The sequence below is a fragment of the Salmo salar genome, chromosome ssa12, assembly GCF_905237065.1.
Source record: "Salmo salar chromosome ssa12, Ssal_v3.1, whole genome shotgun sequence".
Classification (NCBI taxonomy): domain Eukaryota; kingdom Metazoa; phylum Chordata; class Actinopteri; order Salmoniformes; family Salmonidae; genus Salmo; species Salmo salar.
Window position 1 is genome coordinate 53,047,008 of NC_059453.1, and position 26,481 is coordinate 53,073,488.

At 40.8% G+C, this 26,481-nt stretch overlaps 1 protein-coding gene across 5 annotated transcripts; it reads right to left on the reverse strand.

Annotated features, from left to right (window-relative positions):
• Positions 1 to 1,644: 1,644 nt before the first annotated feature.
• LOC123725592 (uncharacterized) lies at positions 1,645 to 26,447 on the reverse strand. Of its 5 annotated transcripts, XM_045692019.1 has the most exons (17): positions 26,146 to 26,447; positions 25,774 to 25,800; positions 23,240 to 23,527; positions 22,693 to 22,974; positions 22,130 to 22,414; positions 17,433 to 17,741; positions 16,655 to 16,717; positions 16,462 to 16,515; positions 15,911 to 15,964; positions 15,664 to 15,720; positions 15,449 to 15,535; positions 15,269 to 15,287; positions 15,129 to 15,160; positions 14,979 to 15,019; positions 14,264 to 14,330; positions 13,834 to 13,874; positions 13,219 to 13,593 (listed from the first exon to the last, which is right to left on the reverse strand). In XM_045692019.1, exons 1-17 carry the CDS (start codon positions 26,201 to 26,203, stop codon positions 13,501 to 13,503), a joined length of 1,857 nt encoding a protein of 618 aa, XP_045547975.1. In that variant the 5' UTR covers positions 26,204 to 26,447; the 3' UTR covers positions 13,219 to 13,500. The 5 variants fall into 5 exon arrangements, 2 of the variants coding, with proteins under 2 accessions (XP_045547976.1, XP_045547975.1); XR_006758133.1 differs by lacking the exons at positions 13,219 to 13,593; positions 13,834 to 13,874; positions 14,264 to 14,330; ... (3 more) ...; positions 15,449 to 15,535; positions 15,664 to 15,720 and adding exons at positions 1,645 to 3,637; positions 4,185 to 4,251; positions 4,358 to 4,383; ... (1 more) ...; positions 4,819 to 5,190; positions 5,986 to 6,042; XR_006758132.1 differs by lacking the exons at positions 13,219 to 13,593; positions 13,834 to 13,874; positions 14,264 to 14,330; ... (3 more) ...; positions 15,449 to 15,535; positions 15,664 to 15,720 and adding exons at positions 1,645 to 3,637; positions 4,185 to 4,251; positions 4,358 to 4,383; positions 4,607 to 5,190; positions 5,986 to 6,042.
• Between the last annotated feature and the right edge of the window lie 34 nt (positions 26,448 to 26,481).

The following is a 26,481-nucleotide window of genomic DNA, read 5'->3' on the forward strand; positions in this document are numbered from 1 at the left end:
CTTGCTAAAAATATCTGGTAAAGTAGATTAATAGTTTCAGTTAAATGTATCTGAGGTTTGGTTCAACAGTACTTCCGTCAATCTACTCAGCACAACTAGTCTCTGAAATATGATACGTTGAAGTTTCAGAAGGACAGGATGCGGCAAGAGTCTCGTCTAACTTTCCACCCTACTGTGGTGTGTGTGTCTGTGTGTGTGTGCATGTGTGCACTCGTGTACCTGTTTGCAGGTGTGGATACGTGACAGCATACATGTACTGGTTGGTATGTGATCTGTAGACTGTCTGTGACTGTTGCAGGAGAATGTAGGCATCTTTGCCTCCCTCACAGTAGAACTAACCACAATACAGATCATCTGTAAATTGTCCTTTGAATAATATTTTTAGTCCAGGACTAAGCATTTTCTGTCTCTGGGAAAATCAGGGGAGGAGGGCCTTTGTCCGGGAGGTGACCATGAATCCGATGGTCACTCTGAAAGAGCACCAGTGTTCCTCTGTGGAGATGGGAGAACCATCCAGAAGGACAACCATCTCTGCAGCACTCCACCAATCAGGCTTTTACGGTAGATTGGCCAGACGGAAGCCACTGCTCAGTAAAAGGCACATGACAGCCCACTTAGAGTTTGCCAAAAGGCACCTTAAGGACTCTGAGACCATGAGAAACAAGATTCTCTGGTCTGTTGAAACCAAGATTGAAGTCTTTGGCCTGAATGCCAAGCAACAAGTCTGGAGGAAACCTTGCACAATCCCTATGGTGAAGTATGGTGGTGGCAACATTATGCTGTGGGGATGTTTTTCAGTGGCAGGGACAGTGAGACTACTCAGGATCGAGTGAAAGATGAACGGAGCAAAGTACAGCGAGATCCTTGACGAAAACCTGCTCAGGAGCACTCAGGACCTCAGACTGGGGCGAAGATTCACCTTCCAATAGGATAACGACCCTAAGCACACAGCCAAGACAATGCAGGAGTGACTTTGGGACAAGTCTCTGAGTGTCTTTGAGTGGCCCAGCCAGAACCCGGATTTGAACCCAATCAAACATCTCTGGAGAGATCTGAAAATAGCTGTGTAGCGACGCTCCCCATCCAGCCTAACAGAACTTGAGAGGGTCTGCAGAGAAGAATGGGAGACACTCCCCAAATACAGTTGTGCCAAGCTTGTAGCATCATACCCAAGAAGACTTGAGGCTGTAATCGCTGCCAAAGGTGCTTCAGCGAAGTACTGAGTAATGGGTCTGAATACTTATTTAAATGTAAATTTTCAGGTTTTATTTCTAAAAACCTATGCCTAAAAATCTGTTTTTGCTTTGCCATTATGGGGCATTGTGTGTAGATTAATGGGGGGGACTGTTTAATCCATTTTAGAATAAGGCTGTAACGTAACAAAATGTGGAAAAAGTCAAGGGTTCTGAATACTTTACAAATTCACTGTATATGGACTGAAAGAAACATTTCAGGAAAATAGCATCTTGATTTTCACCAATGGCCAGAAAAAGGTGACAAAGACAACAGTACATATTTTTTTTGCATTATCTAGAATAATCAAGATCAATATCAAATCATGTAAAATACTAACAAAGACGAGGGAATGGTTGAAGTCAATTTATTCTGCGTACTTTTTTGTTTTACAGAAGAGAGCGTTTCAAATGGAGCAAAACATTGGATTTGTATTTACTGTACCTTAACGGTCTTATACAAGAGGGATACATTATTTTATTTTATTTCACCTTTATTTAACCAGTTAGGCCAGTTGAGAATAAGTTCTCATTTACAACAACGACCTGGCCAAGATAAAGATAAGCAGTGCGACAAAACAACAACACAGAGTTACACATGAACAAACGTACAGTCAGAAAACACAATAGAAAGATCTATGTACAGTGTTTACAGTGTATATGGAAGGTGAGGGGGAGCCACCCCTTTTTCAACAAACAAAGCCATCCCCCATAGAATAATCGACCATCCTGACCACTCAAGTGTGCATCGAAACAGAATGTAAGCTCATGTTAACTGGAAAAAAATGTAATGAAGTTGTGTTCTCACACCATTTACATCTTAACCACTCCGCAGTCACTGGACTAAAAGGCTAGAATGTGTCTACAACACTGCACATTGAAGGAGCGACTGAGGTGCTGAGTAAGTTGAAATTAAACTGGGAACTTGGAAAATAACAAGTAAACATGGAGAAATTGGGAGATTTGAATTGTATTTAGGAAATCTATATTTTTCAGTTTTGATGATCTGATGTTGCCAACAATGTAAACATTTTTAAAACCGAAATGTTATATTTTGTAGCTTGTAGCAAAGTGTGTGGGCAATATCAATATCAATACTTTTGTTATAAGATCGGGCTTTTGGGGTTTGCCAACTTTTGCCACAAAAATTGTTAAATTAACATTAGTCTTTTCCCCCATTTCTTTGTGGTGCATCTGGCTTAGATTATAAGCATTTTCAACGCAAGATGAATTTCACCCAGAAAAATGACATTCCACTCTGGATCTTAATGACTTAATTTCAATAATTTAACTTTATTTCCTATTTACCTGTTTTTTGCATTATGTGTGAATATGTTATCTATTTATTGATTTAAAATTGTCTGAATCTATCGATTTTGATCAAATATATTTTATTTAGTAAATTGTATCAAACCATAATGGAAGGAATTATCACACAGATGACAGAATAGATATAAATACAGAATATATACACTTAAGAATGTTAAGGGGAGTATGCCCCGGACCACTCCAAAATCCCCAAATTAAAATACCAACACATTAACAGATATTATGGATAGGCATGCAACACAAGCCAGGTGTCCGTGTGTGAAACAGTAAATTACGGCAGTTCCAAGCATTTTGGGGGCCCTAAGCGAGATTTGCCCACCTCGCAGACAAAACATTTTAGTGGCCACGCTCATGGTGGCGGAGAGAAACATTTGGAGCTTTAAAGTTAATGTCCTGCAATTCTACGCATTTTGCCATTGGGCGGAGAGAACTTTGCAGTTTTAAAGCTAATTTCCTGCAGTTCTACACATTTTTCCAAGGGATTGAGAGACATTTTATAAATGATTTCCTGCAATTCTACACATTTGGCCATGACTTAAGCCATGTTCATTTGATATCTGAGTGAGAGTGACTAACAAAATCAATGGGTGCCCCCTGGAGGTCAGGGCCCCTGGGCAGTAATTTGGACATTACTACATGGCTTAGATAGCTGGCGAGACTTACTTCCCAAGCAATCTATAAAATCTTAGCTGACATGGGATAATTGAGTGACTGTCAGTGACTGACATAACAAGAGAAAACTGCTGATGCAGAACCACATTTCTAAACTGCACATGTGTATTCTACTATCCTACGTTTTTCTCTGGAGGGGCCTCTAGCGGCTGCTTACTGGATGTCGCTTACAGATAGAAACGGCACTGCAGTAGATGTATTAGATACTTATTTACAGTAACACAATGTGTGATAAATGAAGGACATCCTTTATTTAAAAAAAGAAAGAAACAGTATTTCTGTGAGACAAACAGAGAGCCAGAGGTGTAGTTTCAGTGTGTCTGCAGAAGACTGTACAACCCATCTGGCTGGGCTGAGGTTGCTGGTCTGTCGGGGATTGAGCTGTATACGTGGTACGTATCAGACTAGAGAAAAGAAACAGACAGTTTAACTTCAGTCCTTTAATTCTACAGTACTGTAAATGTAATGTCATTTAAAAGGATGTAACATCAATCTGAAACTGAGAGTCGTTCACAATCACCAAACACAGTGGGTGATTCTGATCTTACATTGTCATTTTCAGATGACTTTTCATTTTCTTTTAAAGGACCTGTACAACACAGAGGGAGCCTGTGTGTGTGTGTGTGTGTGTGTGTGTGTGTGTGTGTGTGTGTGTGTGTGTGTGTGTGTGTGTGTGTGTGTGTGTGTGTGTGTGTGTGTGTGTGTGTGTTTGTGCGCGTCAGTGTGGGTGTGGTTCTGCGTGTCACTTTACACTTCTACTCCTGACTCAAACCATCCTGTAGACGTACAGCTCTATTCTCATGCTCTAACACATTATCTTATGTATAACTTATATACATACATGGTTACTGATATGACTACCTCAGACCAAAATCCAAGCCTAAACAACTTTGAGTCCTATAAAAAGCTCTACATGATATGAATCTATGGGATAGAGTTAAATAGACAAACCTGGTGGTACAGATGTGAATGGTACAGAAGTGATCAGGCTGTAGACCCCTGCATTCTCTGAATCAGCCTGGAGGAAAGAGAGAGAGAAAGGTCCTTATTATCCCTCAGACTGTCTGTCTGTAAAAAAACAAGTATGTAAGTATATCCAGGGTTATTATTTTTGCTGTACTGACATCATTTGCATATTGCTGCACAGGACCTGCAACTCACAGAGAGAGACAAAGCCACAAGTGAGAGGTTTGGTGTCTGTGTGTGTTTGTGTGTGTGTGTGTGTGGGGGGGGGGGGTTCAAGAAGCTCTCACTAGTACATTTTAAGTTAGTATGGCTGGCATTGAGTGACCAAGTGTTATTGTGCTGAGGGTCACAAATGCATGTCTCAGGTCAGGAAGACGGGGACAGAAGACATTCTGTTACAAACTCACCTGAGGGCAAAAACGTGGACGGTACATAAGTGATGAGAGAACAGATCCCAGCATCCCTTGAATCCAACATGCCTGCACTGCTCATAACTCTCACCACCAAAACCCCTAGAATAGAAACAAAATAAAATTAAATTAGATATGTGTTTGTACGTGTGTGTCTAGTTGTGTTAGTAGTGTGTGCAGTGTTGGATGTATTTTGTTTTGGAACATACATTGGCTGTGATCATGCTGTCTGGATGTAGGTCTGTACAACATAAAAGTATAAGAAGGTGGTGGTAAGAACATCTCATCATGGACAATACAGAACTAAAGGTTGATACAATCTGCATCATATTCACAAGGGAATTCTTACCTCTGAAAAACAAATTAGACTAAATGAATGATGTTGAATATAGCCTACACTACACAATATCACCAAAAGGAGTTGAAAGATTAACCCATGTCAAAGGCACTTACATTAATATGAGAAGGAAAATGTTTGCAAATTATCTGTTATGCAGAATCAGAAGTACTCACTGTTAATCCCATCAGGAACACGCCCACTCCAGAAGCCATACCCACTGCTGTCTGCCATAATTGCACCGCTGTTTGGTGACATGATGTCATCAGGAGAGGTCATTAGCTCTTAATCCAAATGTAAATACTTCAATGGTAGACAGGTGTTAGAATACCCCTTTATTGTATATATGTGAGAAAAGACAGGTAGTCAGCTAAACATTTTACATTTGAGTCTGTGGAGGAAAATGTTATGTTTGTGCTTTTCTAATAACCAATTGGACTGGGTTCAGGCAAGTGACTGATGGATAGTGAGGATTCCTCCCAGTAATGATCAGTAGAAGCAATTTGGTAGTACGCCAAGAACATTGTTTTGAAAACCGAAAAGGGTGTCTCAGTTTAAAGGTCTCAGCTTGAAGAGAAGAAGCCTCGTGAGGTATTGGTTGGTCACATGCATGAACCAAACGTTAATGATGAATGAATTATGAATAATGAATTAACTAAATCTTGCAAGTAAAACTTGTCTGTTTAAGCAGTATATAAGACAACTAATGGGACATCTCTGGCGGAGCTTCTGACCGACGTTTACTATGGTACATTAAGTTTGTTGGAACCTCTCCAGCTTGTTGATAATAAAGAATGATTCATTTAATATTGACTTCAGGTGTCCCTGATGGTAATTTCGACAACAAGTCATTTAGCAGAGGTTCTTATCCAGAGTGACTTACATTAGTGCATTCATCTTAAGATAGCTAGGTGAGGCAACAACATATCACATATCGCAAGTACATTTTCCCTCAACAAAGTAGTTATCAGTAAAGTCAGAGCTAGCAGGAAAAGACAAGTGTATTTTTGTTGTGGGATTACTAAATAAGGACACTTACCCAAAACTATTTTTTGACTGTTTGAATTCACAACACTGTCTGTGGAGCTTTGACCTCCTGTTCACATACAAGATAGAGACGGTTTGTTAACAGTTAATACACATCACAACTTAGTCAACACCAATAAACAAAAATCGTGTGGCCATACTCACTCTCAGTTGGACTCTTTGGGGTGTCAGTTGTCAAGGTAGGACTAACAGTCAAATCTGGTGCAAAGCAAAGTCATTGGATCTGGTTATACAATAAGGTATCTAAATGGGATGATTTAATCAATCCAATATCAACCTCTTTTCTAGTAATTAGGCACATATGTGATTAAAAAAGAATACAAAGACCTGGGTAAGGAGTCTTTTAGACCTAGACTTGGCCCTCCGGTACCGCTTGCCATGCGGTAGCAGAGAGAACAATTTATAACTAGGTGGCTGGAGACTTTGACAATTTTTAGGCCCTTCCTCTGACCCCACCTGATATAGTTGTCCTGGATGGCAGGAAGCTTGTCTCCTGTGACGTACTGGGCCGTACACACTAACATCTGCGGTCGAATGCCGAGCAGTTGCCATACCAAGCGATGACGATATCAGTCAGGCTGTTCTCGATGGTGCAGCTGAAGAACTTTTTGAGGATCTGAGGACCCATATCAAAATCTTTTCAGTCTCCTGAGGGAGAATATGCTTTGTTGTGCTCTCTTCACGACTGTCTTGGTGTGTTTGGACGATGATAGTTTGTCAGTGATGTGGACACCAAGGAAGTTGAAGCTCTCGAACCCGCTCCACTACAGCCCCGTCGATGTGAATTGGGGCATGCTGAGGGAGCGCTTGTTGTCTTGGCATCACACTGCCAGGTCTCTGACCTCCTCCGTACAGGCTTTCTCATCATTGTCGGTGATCAGGTCCACCACCATAGTTTCGTCGGCAAAGTTAATGATGGTGTTAGAGACATGCATGACCACGCAGTCGTGGGTGAAGAGGGAGTACATGAGTTGACTCAACACGCACCTCTGACGGGCCCCTGTGTTGAGGATCAGCGAGACAGATGTGTTGTTGTCAGGAAGTCCAGGATCCAGTTGCAGAGGGAGGATTTTAGGCCCTGGGTACTTAGCTTAGTGATGAGCTTTAAGGGGAACTATGGTGTTGAACGCTGAGCTTCAGTGAACAAACAGCATTCTCACATAGGTGTTCCTTTTGTCCAGGTGGGAAAAGGCAGTGTGGAGACCAATAGCGATTGCGTCATTTGTGGATATGTTGGGGCGGTATGTGAGTTATATTGGGTTCTAGGGTTTCTGGGATGATGGTGTTGATGTGAGCCATGACCAACCTTTGAAAGCACTTCATGGCTACCAATGTGAGTGCTACGGGCCAGTAGTCATTTAGGCAGGTTACCTTGGTGTTCTTGGGCACAGGGACTATGGTGTCAGTTTGAAACATGTCGGTATTACAGACTCATTCAGGGAGAGATTGAAAATGTCAGTGAAGACACTTGCCAGTTGGTCAGTGCATGCTCTCAGTATGTGTCCTGGTAATCCATCTGGCCCTGCAGCCCGTAATCTAAACCCTTGACTGTACAATTGGTATTTGCTGAGATGGTAATTTAGAGACATATTAATGAAATTAGCATTTTATTAATGATCATCATGGTGTTGTTGGCCTTTTGAAATACCTTCATGACTTGTCTATTCAAAGTGGGCAAAGTAGGACTATAAAATCTACTACGGACAGATTGCTTCTAGCCCTGGTAGATTATATTTCTCCTCATTATAGAGATGATAAAACCAATTCATAAGGTGATAAAGTCTTTCAGGACAGATAAGGTGTTGATTGTTGTTGACAGCTTCCTAGAATGAAGTCACCATGTTATCTAACAGCAGAAGCTTAACGGTGCACAGACATGATCTATACACTTAACCAGTTCAACAAAGAAATTGTAATACTTGTGGTAATGGTCCCAGGCGTTGGTGTTGATACTGGTTTCATATATATGAACAAAATTACTTAAGGTTTCTAATGTAAAGTGTTCTAAACAACATCCTCCATCATCAACACAATGAATTACAGAGTAAGCCACTCCAACAGTTATACTTACACATTACCAAAGCTAAACCCCTTTGTCTCCCTGCGTTAGAGGGTGTCTGTATAGTTGTTGGATCACTGATGTGAACTCCCACTAGATTTACAACCATTTAGGATTGGAATGTGGTCTATAGTTTGTGGGTCAGAATGTTATTTGCTGGCAGTAGCTCCCTGCCTGCCCTCATCCTCAAGGAGCCATCCCCCAACAGGCCACGCCCAAGAGGAAGACAGAGAGCCAGGTGGTCCGACCAGTTGGGGGACGACCTACACAACCTGGGACTCAACACCAGATCAGCCTGGGACCTGGCCCAGAAGAACACAGTGTGGACAACCATATGTGGAGATGCTATGCTCAAAAGGAGCGAGTGAGTGAGTGAGTGAGTGAGTGAGTGAGTGAGTGAGTGAGTGAGTGAGTGAGTGAGTGAGTGAGTGAGTGAGTGAGTGAGTGAGTGAGTGAGTGAGTGAGTGAGTGAGTGAGGGTCAGAATGCTTATAGTCATACTCAATTTTTTTAAGGGAAGTCAGATCATGAAGACCTGCAGCACTGATAAATTATTATTTTATAGATAATGACTCACCTGTAAAGTTGTACGCATCACTGCGTTGAGAGAGAGAGTTTGGTCCTGAGCTCACTCCGTAGTCACAGCTCACCTCCTTACTCCTCACTGACTGAAGACGTCTGATCAGATCACTCTCAGCCACAGCGAATTGACAGAACCAGCATTTGGAATCTGTGTGTTTCGTCTTCCTGATGTGTGCTCTAAAAATACGCTTACTCTGCTCTCCAACATACAGGTTACAGGTGGTGTCATAACTGACAGAGCCAGGAATTAAACAGGTGATGATGAGGTTCTCTCTCAAACTGACTGTAATATTTGGTTTCTGACCTGTTGGGAGAGGACAACGACTTAATGAAGTACAAGGCACACTATTCAGCATATAAAAATATACTGTAGAGCCTACAGTCTTTCACAATGCAAGTTCAAATCATGATGGTCATAAACATGACATGGACTTTTGATTTGTTTAACTATTTCGAATGAACTTGGACTATGATTTAAAAACATTAGTTAAAGATAATTGATCTGTTCAAAACAAATTAACAATAAATTAAGCATTTGTCCAATGGGCACAGACGTCAGTTCCACACCTAGTGTTGATTTACATTTGATTGAGTTGTCAGCTAATGTGAATTCAAAGAGAAATCAACAACATTTCAGCCATGTCATTGGATTGAGGTTCAAGTAGGGTGAAAAAAAGACAAACATTCCCCAAATTATTTCAGCAAATCCAATACATTTTCCACATTGATTTAATGTCATCAGAAGGAAAACGTTGTAATTTTTTGTTGAAATGGCGTGAAAATAACATTGATTCAACCAGTTTTTGCCTGTACCATTTTACACTTAAAAAATGTACATATAATAAATATTTCTGTATTTTTTTATGTAAGTATCTTACCTGTAATAATGTATTTATCACTGCGGGGAGAGAGAGAGTGTCACGTCCTGACCCTTGTAAGATGTCATTTTCTATAGTAGAGTAGGTCAGGGTGTGACAAGGGGTGTTTTTGGGTGGTTTTCTATGTTATCTATTTCTATGTGGTTATTCTAAGTTTCTATTTCTATGTTGGGGTTTTTGGGATGATCTCCAATTAGAGGCAGCCGGTCCTCGTTGTCTCTAATTGGAGATCATATTTAAGTAGGGTTTTTTTCCACTTGTGTTTGTGGGTTGTTATTTTTTGAGTAGTGTTTATTTCTCTCTGCGTCACGGTTTGTTGTTTTGTTTATTCAGTTATTTATGTATTGCAACGTTTCCGATCCTATAGACAACCGTGACAGAGAGTGTGATCCTGTGTTCACTCTTTAGTCACAGCTCACATCTCTCTCCAACTGCAGATGCCTGAACAGATCATTCTTAGTAACACTGAAGGTACAGAATAGTTTGGATAATGCTGTGTTAAATCTCCTGACCCAAGCCTCTTTGTAGGCCTGAGGCTGGTCTCCAGTATACAAGTTACAGCTACGACCATCACTGACAGAATCAGGAAGTACACAAATAATAGTGATGTCATGAGAAGATTCGTCATTGACACTAATGTCTGGTTTCTGCAGTTCACCTGTGAGGAGAACACATCAATAACTGTCCATACTGTAGGTTAATGAGAATACACACCTCATTCTGTATTTGAAAACTCAAAGAGTAAGAAATAAATCGTTTGTATATGTTAGCATGACATTACATATTCCAATCTGATTACAGTTAGCCAATCAGATCAGTGTATTCATAATAATAATACTATTTTACCAAGAATAGTGATAGGCGCAGGGTGACTCTGCGTCGATGGATTTCTAAAAACATTTATCTTCATGTTTATTGAGACTAAAGGATTTTGATAATAAGGTCCATTCCTTCATATAATGATAGTATGTGTAATATATATTTTAAGTAATGGCTTATTACAACATAAATAAAAAATATTCCAGACTGGGCTGAGGAAGATCTGAGAGGACAGAGGAACTGAGTATTTTATTACTGGTTTGGGAAATGTACTGTCAGCCGTTAAACATAAAACAATCACACTTTGTGTTTTCAGATCCAAGATCTTTGAGAATAATTCCCAGCGATAGTATGGGAAATAATGGAGATATAATATATTGCTTCATGCAACAGCTCTTTCCAAAAGACAATAATAACGTATTTCTAGAGGACCAACTGAGCAGTACAGTGTTTGCAGTGTTTACAGCTATAGACATTTGTTTAACCCTGAAATTGGAAAGAAGATGGTTCACTGTATACGGATTTAAACTGCCAACCTTCGACACTGTATTGTATTAACCATTTATCCATAATTCCTTTTGAATTCATAGTGTCATATGGATTTGTTATCAGCTAATGTTATGTTTGAATGATAAGAATAAATTATATTATATTTTTCCAGGGTAACTAAAAACTCATAATTATGATACTGACCTTGGGCTTTGATGGATTTCAAGCTATCTAGAAATTATAAAATAGGTTATCGTCTGACATTCTAAAAAATAAATTCTACATGAGATACCTGAACACGTCACACAAGTTGGTAAAGTAGCATAACCTACTGTAATGTATTAATGGGGATCAAGCAATGGTCATTCTTATGTGAACAGAATGTAAAATAATGATAGAGAGAAATAAATAAGATGATTAAAGGAATAAAATACAAGACAATCATCATAGCCATGAGATTCAGATCTATCAAGAGTTCCTAAAGTAAAATAGTAAAAAGTAAAAGACTAAAAGAGGGGAGAGAAGAAGAGGAATATCCTGTAGCACAAACAGATGATGAAACTGTAGAAATGTAGAAATAACTCACCAAAAAGGAGGACGACCAAGAACAGATGACCAGCCATATCAGGGATGAACAATGCCATTTGTTAGACAGCTACATACTGTTAGTCTGACTTCACAGTAAGGTGTGTGACTGAGTCAGAGGATTGTTTGAATAGAGACGTAGATGTGGAGCTTGTTCACAGCAAAACCACAGAGAGCAGAAACCTAAACCCCAGACTCATACAGCAAGTGTGAGCTAATGTTGCAGAAGTAAGGGTATCTGAATAACAGAGTAATTTATTGGTCATACTCTCTCCTTCATATGCATTTGGACAGTGAAGCCCAAAAATATATTTGGCTGCATAAATCAGTATTTTAGATTTAATTCAGCCTGAATTCAAAATGTATTAAATAAATAAACAATCTCACCAATCTACACACGATACGCCATTATGACAAAGTGAAAACATGTTTTTTGTAATTTTTTGCTAATTTATAAAAAATGAAATACAGAAATATTTCATTTAGATAAGTATTTACACCACTGAGTCAATACTTTGCAGAAGGACCTTTGGCAGCGATTACAGCTGTGCGTCTTTCTGCGTCTCTAAGTCTCTAAGAGCTTTCCACGCGTGGATTGTGCAACATTTGCCAATCATTCTTTTCAAATTTCTTCAAGCTCTGTCCAATTGGTTGTTGGTCATGGCTAGACAACCATTTTCAGGTCTTGCCATAGATTTTCAAGTAGATTCAAGTCAAAACTGTAACTCTGCCACTCAGGAACATTCACTGTCTTCTTGGTAAGCAACTCCAGTGTAGATTTAGCCTTGTGTTTTAGGTTATTATCCTGCTGAAAGGTGAATTCATTTCCCAGTGTCTGGTGGAAAGCAGACTCGACCAGGTTTTCCTCTAGGACTTTGCCTGTGTTTAGCTCCATTACATTTCTTTTCCATCCTGAAAAACTCCCCAGTCCCCTAATGATTTGGCCTCATGGTGAAATCTCTGAGTGGGTTTTTTTTCCTCTCCGGCAACTAAGTTAGGGATGATGCCAGTGTCTTTGTTGTGACTGTGTATATTAATACACCATCCAATGTGTAATTAATAACTTCATCTTGCTCAAAGGGATATTCAATGTCTGCTTTCTTTTTACCAATAAGTTTCCTTCTTTGTGAGGCATTAGACAACCTCCCTGTTTTTTTGTTGTTGAATCTGTGTTTAAAATTCACTTCACGACTGACCGACTTTACAGATAATTGTATGTGTGGGGTACAGAGATGAGGTAGTCATTAAAAATCATGTTAAACACTATTATTGCAAACAGAGTGAGTCCATGCAACGTATTATTCGACTTATTTTGGATTTCCATAACAAAGGAATTGAATACTTATTGACACTTTTTTTTTCTTTTTACATAATTCCACTTTGACGTTATGCGCTATTGTGTGTAGGCCAGTGACAAAAAAAATATCTAAATTTCATATATTTTAAAATCAGGCTCTAACATAACAAAAATTGGAAAAGGTCAAGGGGTGGGAATACTTTCTGAAGGTATTGTATGTTTTACCATTTAGATATAAAAGTACTTTATGTATATAGTCCCCCCAATTCAAGAAGTTATTTGGACAAATTCATTTATAGTGTATTAAAGTAGTCAAACATTATGTATTTTGGTCCTATATTCTTTGCACCCGATAAATGCATCAAGTTTGTGACTTAACAAAGTTGAGTTTGTATGCATTTGCAGTTTGTTTTGGTTGTGTTTTGGATTATGTTTTGCCCAATAGGAAATTAATTGTATCCAACAATTAATTTGAATATGGAAGGAGGTATCAAACAGTCAACATAAAATACATAAATACAGTAGATTCAGCATTTACTAGGGAAAAGAAATAAGAAAAATGCTCAAAGGAGAGTATGCCCCGGACCCCTCCAAAAACCCCAAAATAAAAATATGAACACAGTAACAGATATTATGGATAGACATGTAGCAGAAACCAGTTGTCTATGTGTAATACAGTAGATATATTACCTGTTAAGCAACTTATTTACAGTAACTGGATGTGTGATAAACAAAGGATATCATGTGAGAAAGAATGTATTTGTGTGAGACATAGCTACAGAGAGCCAGTGGTGTAGTTTCAGTGTGTCTGCAGAAGACTGTACAACCCATCCGGCTGGGCTGAGGTTGCTGGTCTGTCGGGGATTGAGCTGTATACGTGGTACGTATCAGACTAGAGGAAAGAAACAAATTCACTTTAGGGCTTTGAATCTACAGTACAGTTAATGTAATTCATAAGGGGTATTTTATGAGGATGTAAGACCAATCTTAAACTGAAAGTCATGAAACACAGTGAGAGAAAGAGAGATACTTTTATCCTCTAGTCAGTCTGACTGTGAAAACAATGCTATGTATAATAATAATATAACAATATAATATAATACAATGAATAGGACATTTGTGCATTACTTACATGTTCATTTGCAAATGCCTGTGTATCCACATCAACGTTACCTGCACATCACAGAGAGAGACAATTCCATGAGTAAGAGGTTGTGTATGTATGTATGAGTGTGTGTGTGTTTGAGGGGGGATCATGTGTATTTTACATGTCTACATTGCATGTGTGTTACTTAGTTGAGTTTGCCCTATTGCGTTGGTAATATCCAAATAGAAAAAGTGCAAGTAACAGGGCTTGATGTCATTTCACACTTCTCCTCATGACTCAAACCACCCTGCAGATCTACAGCTCTATTCTCAAGCTCCACAGACGCTCTGACAAATTAATTTCTGTTTTAAGTGTCATATATGTGTTTTGATATGGTTGATAAGGTTAGGCCCAACGTTTAAGCATGTACAGTAGCTGTGCACTTCCAGATGGTCCCGAGATCTGAGGGACAAACCTGAGGGCATGAACGTGGACAGTACAGAAGTGACCTGAGAATCGATTCTGGCATCTCCTGAATCCACCTGTAGTAGAGAGTGAGGGAGAAGAAGAGAGAGACTTTTTATCCTCCAGTCTATCAAACTGTCTGTCTATTCTAATCTCTAACTCGTGACATGAACTGCACCCTCCTTTGTATCACAGGAAGTGTTTGTGGGTTTTGTGTCATTCTGAGGTCTACACATATCCAATGCAAGATGTAGGTTATTTGATCAAAAATAGTCATACGACTAAACTCTGTACCTACTTAGGAACACATTTACAAGGTTAAACATGAATTAATGTATTAAGAAATCATTTATTATTTGGTAATAAATATAAATTACCATATAAATCTGTAAATAAATATAGCTGTTGGTTTGATACTTTGAACATTCGTATGTTGAAGCACTACTAATGAAACATTAAGGTCTTGATCCTCAGATCAGACAGTCAGAGGGCAGAGGATGCTGGTGAGAGGAGTTATAGGAGGACAGACTCATTGTAATCGTTGAAATGGAATGAATGGAACAGAGTCAAACACGTAGTTTTAATGTGTTTGATTTGTTTGACTCTGTCCCATTAATTCCATTCCAATCATTACACTGAGCCCATCCTCCTATGACTCATCCCACCAGCCTCCTCTGTCAGAGGGGTATATGTGTACAGATACCACTGTAATGTAGAATACTCACCATGACTCCGCTGCTCACCGCTCCCATAGACACCAATTCATCTACAACAGAAACACAGTAAAAATAGAATTACAGTGTTTGTACATGTCTGTATATAGTTCTGTAAGTCGTATCCGCGTGTATGTTTGATGTATTTTGTTTGGAACATACATTGTCTCTGATCATCCTGTCTGGCTGTAGGTCTGTACAACATAAAAGTATAAGAAGGTTGTGGTAAGAACATCTCATCATGGACAATACAGAACTAAAGGTTGATACAATCTGCATCATATTCACAAGGGAATTCTTACCTCTGAGAATTGGTTTTCTCTGAAAAACAAATGAGGCTAAATGAATTATATTGAATATAGTCTAATCTATACAATATGATCAAAATGAGTTGATAAATTAACCCATGCCAAAGGAACTTACATTAATGTCAGCACGGTACATTTGCAAATGATTCGTTATGCAGAATCAAATGTACTCACTGGTCCTCCTGCAGAGACAGACAGCTGTCAATCCTACCAGGAACACGCCCACTCCAGAAGCCACTGCTGCCTGCCATAATTGCCCCACTATTTGGTGACATGATGACAACGGGAGAGGTCATTAGCTCTTGGACCACATTATTGTTCTTCTAAGAAAATGTGCACAGCTCTGTTTTCATATGTGTGATAAAAGACAGCTAGAAAAGGATACTTACACAGAATGCTTTCTTTACTGTTTGATTCCACATCACTTTCTGTTGAGCTTTGACCTCCTGGGCACATGCAAGAGAGAAGGACAGTTTAATTACAGAGTTATGCAAATATTTCTAAGAAGAGACCAATTGTTTGATTAATCCTAAAGCCTTGACTGAATTTACATTTGGCTATATTTGCAAAACTGGTTTATGCTTTAGTAGACACAAACATTAAGCAAGCTAAATTAAATCTATTGGCTATACTTACTTTCAGTTGGACTCGCTGGGGTGTCAGTGGTCAAAGTACAGCAAACAGTCGACCCTGATGCAAAGCAAATCATTGGATCTGATTATACAAAAATACATCTAAATGGGTTGATTTTAATCAATCAAATATCAACCTCTTTTTGTAATGAGGCAAATTTGTGATGGGAAAAAACTCAACATGGAGAAGATAAGCTACTCTATTTGTTTTATTCTATATGCTAACTAGATAAAGATGACTAAGAGACCTGATGAAGGATTCACTGTCGTGCTAGGGGTTTAAGGGGAGGTCAAACCTGGTGAGAAGAGATTACTCATATTACACAAGAACAAACGTAAATTAATGTAATATCTAAGGTCTTTCAATAAGCAGAAAGAGAGAAGTACTCTACACATTACCTACAAATCAGATGGACTAAAAGTGGTTAAAAATCTGGACTGAAATTACAAGCAGCTATGAATACATCTTTTAGTTAACCGGTCAGAGCTTTAGTGAATGAATGTGAACAAAGATATTGTATTTTCAAAAAAGTTAAAATTGGTGGATCTACTTACTGGTAGTTGGTGTCACTGTGGTTTCTGGGGTAAAGGTAGAAGTAACAGTTGAAACTAGTGGGAAGCAATATGATTACACAAGAATAAGGTTTTACATTCACATTTGGGACACTTAATTTTACAGGCCCGTAATCTAAACTCTTGACTGTGTAATTACTATTTGCAGAGATGGTCATTTAGAGGCCCAACACACCTTCTGTAGGACTCACTGTCTTGCTGGGAGGCAAAGTAGATCTAGGACCTGGAGTCATACCCACTGAGAAAACACATATTAATGAAATTAGCATTTTATTCATGATCGTATTAATGATCATCATGGTGTTGTTGGCCTTTTGAAATACCTTCATAACTTGTCTATTCAAAGTGGGCAAAGTAGGACTATAAAAATCACTACGGACAGATTGCTTCTAGCCCTGGTAGATTATATTTCTCCTCATTATAGAGATGATAAGACCAATTCATAAGGTGATAAAGTCTTTCAGGACAGATAAGGTGCTGATTGTTGTTGACAGCTTCCTAGAATGAAGTCACCATGTTATCTAACAGCAGAAGTATAACAGCACATAGATACGATCTAAACACTCCACTAGATGAACACAGACATTCTATTACTTGTGCTGATGATCCCAGGCATTGGTGTTGAGGCTGGTGTCATATCTATAGAACAGCTTAATTATCTAACAGAATAGCTTCATTTACACATTAACACAACTATTCTTATTGCTGAAACTTGCTTTGCTTAAAAATAACAGCTGCGCCACTATAAAAGCACAAATGTGTAGCCAACCTGCTATAGAAGGTGTCTGTATAGTTGTTGGATCACAGACGTGAAATCTGAATTTCTGATTGAAATGTGGTATTTAGTTTGTTGGTCAGAATGAATATAGTCATACTAAGAAGATGCTAAAATCAAAGTGAGTCAGATCATGAAGACCTGCAGCCCTGATAGATTTGTTTAGATAATGACTCACCTGTAAAGCTGTACCCATCACTGCGTGGAGAGAGAGAGTTTGGTCCTGAGCTCACTCTGTAGTCACAGCTCACCTCCATACGTCTCACATACTGTAGAGTTCTGATAACATCCCTCTCAGTTACAGTGAATCTACAGAACCACTGTTTGGAAGCTTTGCTTTTTTCTTTCCAGATCTTTTCTGTGAAGGATGGCTGACTCTCCTCTCCAACATACAGGTTACAGGTGGTGTCAGGACTGACGGATCCAGGAATCAAACAGATGATGGTGAAGTACCCATCAAAATGGACTGTAATGTCTGGTTTTGGATCTGTTAGGAAAGAACAGAGACTCCTTTTTACATCACTCTATTTGAATGTAATGTAAACTCAGCAAAAAAAGAAACGTCCTCTCACTGTCAACTGCATATATTTTCAGCAATGTGTAAATATTTGTATGAACATGACAAGATTCAACAACTGAGACATAAACTGAACAACTTCCATAGACATGTGACTAACAGAAATGGAATAATGTGTCCCTGAACAAAGGGGGGGGTCAAAATCAAAAGTAACAGTCAGTATCTGGTGTGGCCACCAGCTGCATTAAGTACTGCAGTGCATCTCCTACTCATTGAATGCACCAGATTTGCCAGTTCTTGCTGCGAGATGTCACCCCAGTCTTACACCAAGGCACCTGCAAGTTCCCGGACATTTCTGGGGGGAATGGCCCTAGCCCTCACCCTCCGATCCAACAGGTCCCAGACGTGCTCAATGGGATTGAGATCCTTGCTATTCGCTGGCCATGGCAGAACACTGACATTCCTGTCTTGCAGGAAATCATGCACAGAACCATCAGTATGGCTGGTGGCATTGTCATGCTGGAGGGTCATGTCAGGATGAGCCTGCAGGAAGGGTACCACATGAGGGAGGAGGATGTCTTCCCTGTAACGCACAGCATTGAGATTGCCTGAAATGACAACAAGCTCAGTCCGATGATGCTGTGACACACCGCCCCAGACCATGACGGACCCTCCACCTCCAAAGCGATCCCGCTCCAGAGTACAGGCCTCGGTGTAACGCTCGTCCCTTCACGATAAACGCGAATCTGACCATCACCCCAGGTAAGACCAAACCGCAACTCGTCAGTGAAGAGCACTTTTTGCCAGTCCTGTCTGGTCCAGCGACGGTGGGTTTGTGCCCATAGGCGACATTTTTGCCAGTGATGTCTGGTGAGGACCTGCCTTACAACAGGCCTACAAGCCCTCAGTCCAGCCTCTCTCAGCCTATTACGGACAGTTTGAGCACTGATGGAGGGATTGTGCGTTCCTGGTGTAACCCTGGCAGTTGTTGTTGCCATCCTGTACCTGTCCCGCAGGTGTGATGTTTGGATGTACCGATCCCGGATCAGCTGTCCGTCCTGTCTCTCTGTAGCGCTGGCTTAGGCGTCTCACAGTACGGACATTGCAATTTATTGCCCTGGCCACATCTGCAGTCCTCATGCCTCCTTGCTGCATGTTTAAGGCACGTTCACACAGATGAGCAGGCACCCTGGGCATGTTTCTTTTGCTGTTTTTCAGAGTGAGTAGAAAGACCTCTTTAGTGTCCTACGTTTTCATAACTGTGACCTTAATTGCCTAACTTGTGCCGGACAGGCGGGCAACTCTGGCTGCGCCGGACAGGCGGGCGGCTCTGGCGGCACAGGACAGGCGGACGGCTCTGGCGGCACAGGACAGGCGGACGGCTCTGGCAGCTCCGGTCAGGCAGACGGCTCTGGCGCAGGACGCACCAGGCTGGGGAGACATGCAGGAGGCCTGGCTCTGGGAGCAGGCACAGGACTCACCAGGCTGGGGAGACTTGCAGGAGGCCTGGCTCTAGGAGCAGGCACAGGACTCACCCGGCTGGTGAGACATGCAGGAGGCCTGGCTCTGGGAGCAGGCACAGGACTCACCCGGCTGGAGAGACATGCAGGAGGCCTGGCTCTGGGAGCAGGCACCGGATACACTGGGCCGTGGAGGCGCACTGGCGGTCACGAGTGCAGGACTGGCACCACCCCTACTGGCTGGGTGCCCGCTTCCCCCGGCAAATGTGGGACGCTGGCACCGAGCACACTGGCCTGTGGATGCTCGGCCTCGACACCGTGCGCATCACCCCATAGCACGGTGCCTGACCAGTCAAATGCTCGCCACGGTAAGCACGGGGAGTTGGCTGAAGCCGCACTGGGTTCTCCAGGCGAACTGGGGAAACCGTGCGTGGAGAGGGCGCAGGACTCACCGGGTTGTGGAGGCGCACTGGAGGTCTGGAGCGCAAAGCTAACACAAGACGTGCAGGGCTGGGGAGGCACACAGGAGGCCTGGTGCGTGGGGCTGGCACAGTCTTCACCAGATGGCTAGCACGCACCTCAGGATGAGTATGGAGAGCTGACTCAGGTGACATCAATTCGAGGACATGCTCCGTAGGGCAAATGTCGTGCCTCATGCACCAACACAGCAGCTCTCTCATAGCTCTCTCCTCCAATCTCCCCATCAACTCCTTCACTGTCTCTGCTTCGCTCCCTTCGCTCACCTCCAACTTCACCCCGACTGGCTCTGGTTCCATCCTTGGCTCCGCCGACCGTCCCGTGTGCCTCCCCCCCAAAACAATCTTGGGGCTGCCTCTCCTCCTCTTGCCGTGCCAGCCGATCCTCCCAGAAAAGCCGTTCTGCATTCGCTGCCTCTATCTCCTCTGGCGGGCGGCGGTATTCTCCAGCCTGTCTCCAGGGTCCCTTTCCGTCCAGTATCTCTTCCCAAGTCCAGGAGTCCTGAACCCTCTGCTCCTCCTTACCACGCTGCTTGGTCCGTTGAAGGTGGGTAGTTCTGTCACGACCGTCGGATGAAGTAGACCAAGGTGCAGCGTGGTGAGCCTACATTTTCCTCTTTATTGAAATAACGCCAGCAAAACCAATTAACATTACAAAACTACCGTGAAGCTTACAGGGCAAAGTGCCACAAACAAAGTTAACTACCCACAAGGACAGGTGGGAAAAAGGGCTACCTAAGTATGGCTCCCAATCAGCGACAACGATGTACAGCTGTCCCCGATTGAGAGCCATACCAGGCCAAAACAAAGAAATACAAAAACATTGAAAAAGACATAGAATGCCCACCCTAGTCACACCGTGGCCTAACAAAAATAGAGAATAAAAACCCTCTCTATGGCCAGGGCGTGACACATAGTCAGTAGAAAGGTCTCTTTAGTGTCTTAAGTTTCTTTAGTGTCCTAACTGTGACCTTAATTGCTTCACTTGTGACATATAAACTCAGCAAAATATTGTTTTGCCCTTTTTCAGGACCCTGTTTTTCAAAGATAATACGTAAAAATCCAAATAACTTGCAGATCTTCATTGTAAAGGGTTTAAACACTGTTTCCCATGCTTGTTCAATGAACGAGCATTGTTCAATGAACCATAAGCTGTTAGTGTCTTAACGATCGTTTCACAGGTGCATGTTCATTAATTGTTTATGGTTCATTGAACAAGAATGGGAAACAGTGTTTAAACCCTTTACAATGAAGATCTGCAAGTTATTTGGATTTTTACGTATTATCTTTGAAAGACAGGGTCCTGAAAAAGGGACATTTCTTTTTTCTGAGTTTATATGTCACAAGTGACACTGACTTACTAAACTAGAGCCTGCCATTCTCTTTATATTACATATCAGCATGTCTTATTTGATATCATTTATATTTATGAGTGCCATTTAATCATGTGTGCTGTGTGTTTACAATGACTGCCTTTCACCTAATTCCTTACATTCTTACGTGTGAAATCAAATTGAATCGGTATGGACTATTTTTGTGTGGTGTGCTGTGATTCCACAGATTAGCATGGACTAAAGGGACATTGAGACAGCTGATGCCAATTCTCAATCACCTCCTCCCTCCTCAAACGAATTGCTAAGCACGCCCCAGAACTAGAGTTAAAAGGAGCTGAACCAGGGACCTTTCGACCGACTCCCTGCACCTCTCTTCTGGTCCCCTGCTGTAGGAAAGACACAAATCACAAAGCTCTACAGCACTACTAGGAAAGTGCTTGTTTCAAACGTGTGAGTGTGACAGTCAGTCCCCAATTGTTGGGCAGTACATCCTCTAATTGTATGTTTTCTGTCCCCCACGACTACAGACACGGGGGACACGCCTGACGCAGCTGAGTCGCTACACCCAACTTTACCACGCAGCCAGGCCGGTGAGGAGCGAGGGACAGAAGGTGACCTGCCGTTGAACACCAAACCAGCAATCGACTACCAGACCAGCCATCGACTAACGATCCCTGCTCGGGTTGAGCCAATCTAATCCTGCTCGGGTAGAACCGAACGAACAAACCCTGCTCGGAAGGACTCAAATGAACATTGGCCACCGATCGCGAATCAACTTCTATGTTAGTTTGGCCCATTGCTTCTAGTTAGTCTACAGCCCTAAATCCCAGCCTATTTATACGTTTCTAATAGGGCCGTAGTGATACTGTGTATTACTGTGTAAAGATGAGTTTATAAAGAACCTTTGATTGTACTTTGGCCTGTCTCTGTGGTTGTTTCCTGAGGGATCTTAGAACTCTACTTTTGACATATACATTTCAAATATTATATGGATTTATTGTCTTCACAACAACTATTTTGAAATGACATTGGGTGAAATTGTGATTTTAACAGAATCATTCAAGACAATCTGAATATTAATTTCTTACCAAGAATAGATAGAGAGACAGAACCACTGTGCATCGATGGAAAGTGAGTTTCTACTGTGTAAAAACATCTCAGTTTGATCTCAGCAGATGAACTTTGACCTGCCGACGAGAGCAGCTCAGTCCCCGTGAGTGACTTCGTACAGGGTGAGGGTTTAGGATCTCTCCCCTCTGTGTAGAAGTAACACTGAGACACAGAGACAGATGGAGGAGAGTCACAGCTCAGCTGAACTGAGTCTCTCTCACTGATGACTGTAGAACTGACTGTCAGCCTGGGAGGAGGTGGGTCTGTGAGATCAGGAGAATAGTGTCTCTTTGAAAGTTGCATTTAAAAAACATTACAGGTAATCCATACATACTAACAGTATGGAAAATCCTTTAATCAAATGTTCAACTATGTCAGCATTTATGTTTGTACAAAGTACAGTAAATCCTATCATTATGTCAAATGAAGACGTTTAGGAAATACATCTAATTTTCTATTTTTTTTTCTTCTCATTTTCAGAACGAGCATAATTAATACAGTATAACAGTGAAGTGTATCATTGTTTAAACCACCTACTTACCCTGAACAGTGACTGAGACAGAGTTACTAAACGGAGATGTGTGAGACTTCCCTACAGCATAGTAACATTTCACTTTGACCACAACTGGAAATGTTGGACCTGCCCTCTTCAGCAGCTCAGTTCCTGTTATTGTCTGCGTACACAATGAGTCTGGAAGATTCTTCCTCCCCTCTATGTAGAAGTAACAGTGAGACACAGGGAGAGATGGAGGAGTCTCACAACTCAGCTGAACTGATTCTGTCTCTCTGATGACTGTAGAACTCACTGTCAGCTGAGGAAGGTCTGTGAGAAAAGGGGAATTTAGCATTTAGTAGTTTTCAGAAATTTACTGATAGCCTAATCCCTCCTTGTTATTTCAGACTTAAGGATCTTGAGTCCATTACCTCATGCAGCGACAGTATGGGAAATTAAGGAGATATAATATATTGCTTGAATGCTTCATGTAATAGTTTATGACAACAAACAGTATGATAACATATCACAAGAGGAACATGGTAATGATGGCACAACAGTATATTGTTTACAACCATTCAAATAGTCTTCTTACCCTGAATTGTGACTGTTGAAGGCTCACTGAACATGGATCTAAACTGTGAACCTGTAGCACTGTACTGACATTGTATTTTGACCTCAGCTGGTGAACTCTGACCTGTCCACCTCACCAGTAGTGTTCCTGTGAGTGTCTGTTGACAGGGTGATGGTAGGGTGAATTCCACTTGCCCAGCCATTTTGAAGTAACACTCAGAGACAGATGAAGGAGTCTGACAGTTCAGCTGAACTGAGTCTCTCTCTTTGATGACTGCAGGAATCACTGTCAGACTGGGCTGAGGAAGATCTGTGACATCAGAGGGATGATGGAGTGTATTTTTTAATTGAATTATAAATACATTTTCATTGTTTAACTACACATACAGATAATGTACCACTTAATATTATATGAGTTTGAAAGAGAAAACAATTAAGACACTGTTGTCTATTTAACAATAAACAATGAGAACCCATGGCAGGAACAGCCCTTAGGAGGGAGTTATCACACAATAATCCTCGGCTTCGATGGGCATTTTGCTTTTGTAAAACGGTTGCCAACATTTAAACAAAAGATGAAGGACATGTCTTTCATTAAAGACATATATATTATTGTTCTGAGTAAATGAGTTTTATTTTCATCCTTCCACCAGGACATATGCTCATTGTGGAACGTTGCTATATGGGCACAGCCAAACAACGGAAGTGATGGATTTTCTGACCAGAACTGTCCCAGAGCGTGGGGAGGTGTGTCTGCGCTTGTACTGAAGCGGCAGGTGCGCAAGACCAAAGACTTTACTAGCATCATACATATCGGTGAATCGCTGTGACATATGAAATACAAGTGATAGTGTAATCAATCTGTAATAACTACGTAAAAAGGTAACGAACGTGTTAAATGATTGTGACGTACAGTCATATCCAGGTCCTGATTGGTCAACAAGCTTATTTTACGCTTCAAATAGTGTTATTTGACACATCAAACAGTGTTATTTCACGTGTATCTTTTTTGAAATGAGAAGACCCAAATGGCGTTCCATACTTTCCAGTGCACGACACAATGACATCACGTACAGATGCGCGTGACTCTTGGCTGCAGTAAGAAAGCCATGCCATCTACTCCCATTCAACATAGCCTACATTTATGTTTTTATTACTTCTAAACAAAATAACCTTTTGGGGGCTCACCTACGCTGACAATGATGTTTTGATTCTTGCTTGAATTGTCACTGAGATTATATTTGGTTGTGATCTTTGTAAAATAACTATTTTGGATACAGCAAGTTGTTAGCTAGAATGCTAAACACTCACTGACAAAGCCATAGCAAAAGAGACATTTTACTGGTTGAAGTTTAAGTTATTTTAAGTATAATGCAGTTGATTTGCAATGATGAAAGAAACATTATAATAAGCAGGACATTTATACGAGCCTTAAACTCCAATGATAATCCAAAGTAGCATGAAATGCACTCATATGCAACATGTAAATAGAGGCTTTTTTTGTTCTGTCATCACAGTGGATTGAGCAGTCAAATGGAATAGTGAATAGACTATTTTTTGTGTTTGTAAACGTTGCCGCACGAGAGCGATGCGTGCAACATTTGCAAACACAAAAAATTGTCTATTCACTATTCAATTTGACTGCTCAGTCCACTATCTCATCAGCCCAGCCAGGCAATTTATAAACTTGATCTCCACTGTAAAAAGCATTTAGATATTATATCCCATTTATTGTAGACTAGCATTTGGTTTTCAACAGCGGAGATTTGTATTAACCTTGCTGTCTGTCTCCGACATTTGCAACATTGTTTCAATATTGAAATCCGATCATCTCCAGCTGTCACATAGTAATGAACGAATGTGTCGGGATGAGACAGTTTGGCAGCTTTTCTCAGCCAGTCAAAATCAGGAATCAGTATCATTTTTATGGATATATTCAAAGAAATGCCAATAGAAAAACACAAAATGCAGCTAGTTTACTGTCATTCCAGCTTCAGTTTAAAGTGATTATGTTAACTGTGTACTGTAGTTGGCTAGCTCCTCTGAATAGTGTCCTGGAGAGAGAGCACATTTTCTATGCCAGGCGAAATCTCGCATCGAGTCATTAGCTCATTTTTATGGATGTATCCCCAAAAAAATCTATAGAAAACAGCTTAAACAAATGCAAATACAGCTTCTTTGCTGTTATTCTGGCTGCACTGATTGACGTGACTGTGTTAGCCGAAGTTGCCTAGCTAGCAAGCAAGGGATAAGAACATTGACAGCCATCATGGCAACGGAACATTTAGAATGATCCACCAGCTGGCTTGGGTACCAACCCTAGATTTGTGTCGGGACTACACGGAGTATACCAAACAGTCGGGGCATGGATTTTACAATGTATCGAGAGCATTCCATGGGGATGCTGACCCATGTTGACTCCGATGAATTCATCAAAATAACGTTTTTATTGAAAATATTTCAATCACTATTTCAATATTTTGGTAACCCGTTGTTTTGTCTGGTATCCTAAAATGTTCCATAATGCAGCTTTAAATTCATAATAATGATACTGACCTTTGGCTTTGATGTACTGGAAGGTATCTAGACATAACAAAATGGGTCATTATCATGCTCTTTTAGCCATTATGAAAAATAAGAAAACATGAGAGGGGAACACTTTACACAAGCTGGCGAAGCAGAATAACATGGCTGTGAATGCATTCCAGGCTATCAAGCAGTGGTCATTCTTATCTGAACAAAATGTAAAATAATGACAGAGAAATATAAATTAATAGGATGATCAATGGAATAAGACACACTTATTATAACCATAACATGTTGAAATATTAAGAGTTCCTAAAGTAAAAGACTAAAAGAGGGGAAAGAAGAATGGAATATCCTGTAGCACAAACAGATGATGGAACTTGGAACGGAAAAATAACTCACCGAAAAGGAGGATGAGCAAAAACAGACGACCAGCCATATCAGGGATGAACAAGGTCATTATTTAGACAGCTACATACATACTGTTAGTCTGACTTCACAGAAGATGGTGGCTGTGACTGGGACAAAGAATAAATGTTTCAATAGAAAAGCAGATGTGGAGCTTGTTCACAGGAAAACCACATGTCTCATATGACAACTGTGGGCTAATGTCATGTTGCAGAGGACAAGGAGGCTGAACATTCAGAATCATTTATCGGTCATTATTTTTATGATCTAAAGCTAACTGTCTTTAACAGATGTTATTTTGTATCATTATTGCCGGCAATTCGATTTTTA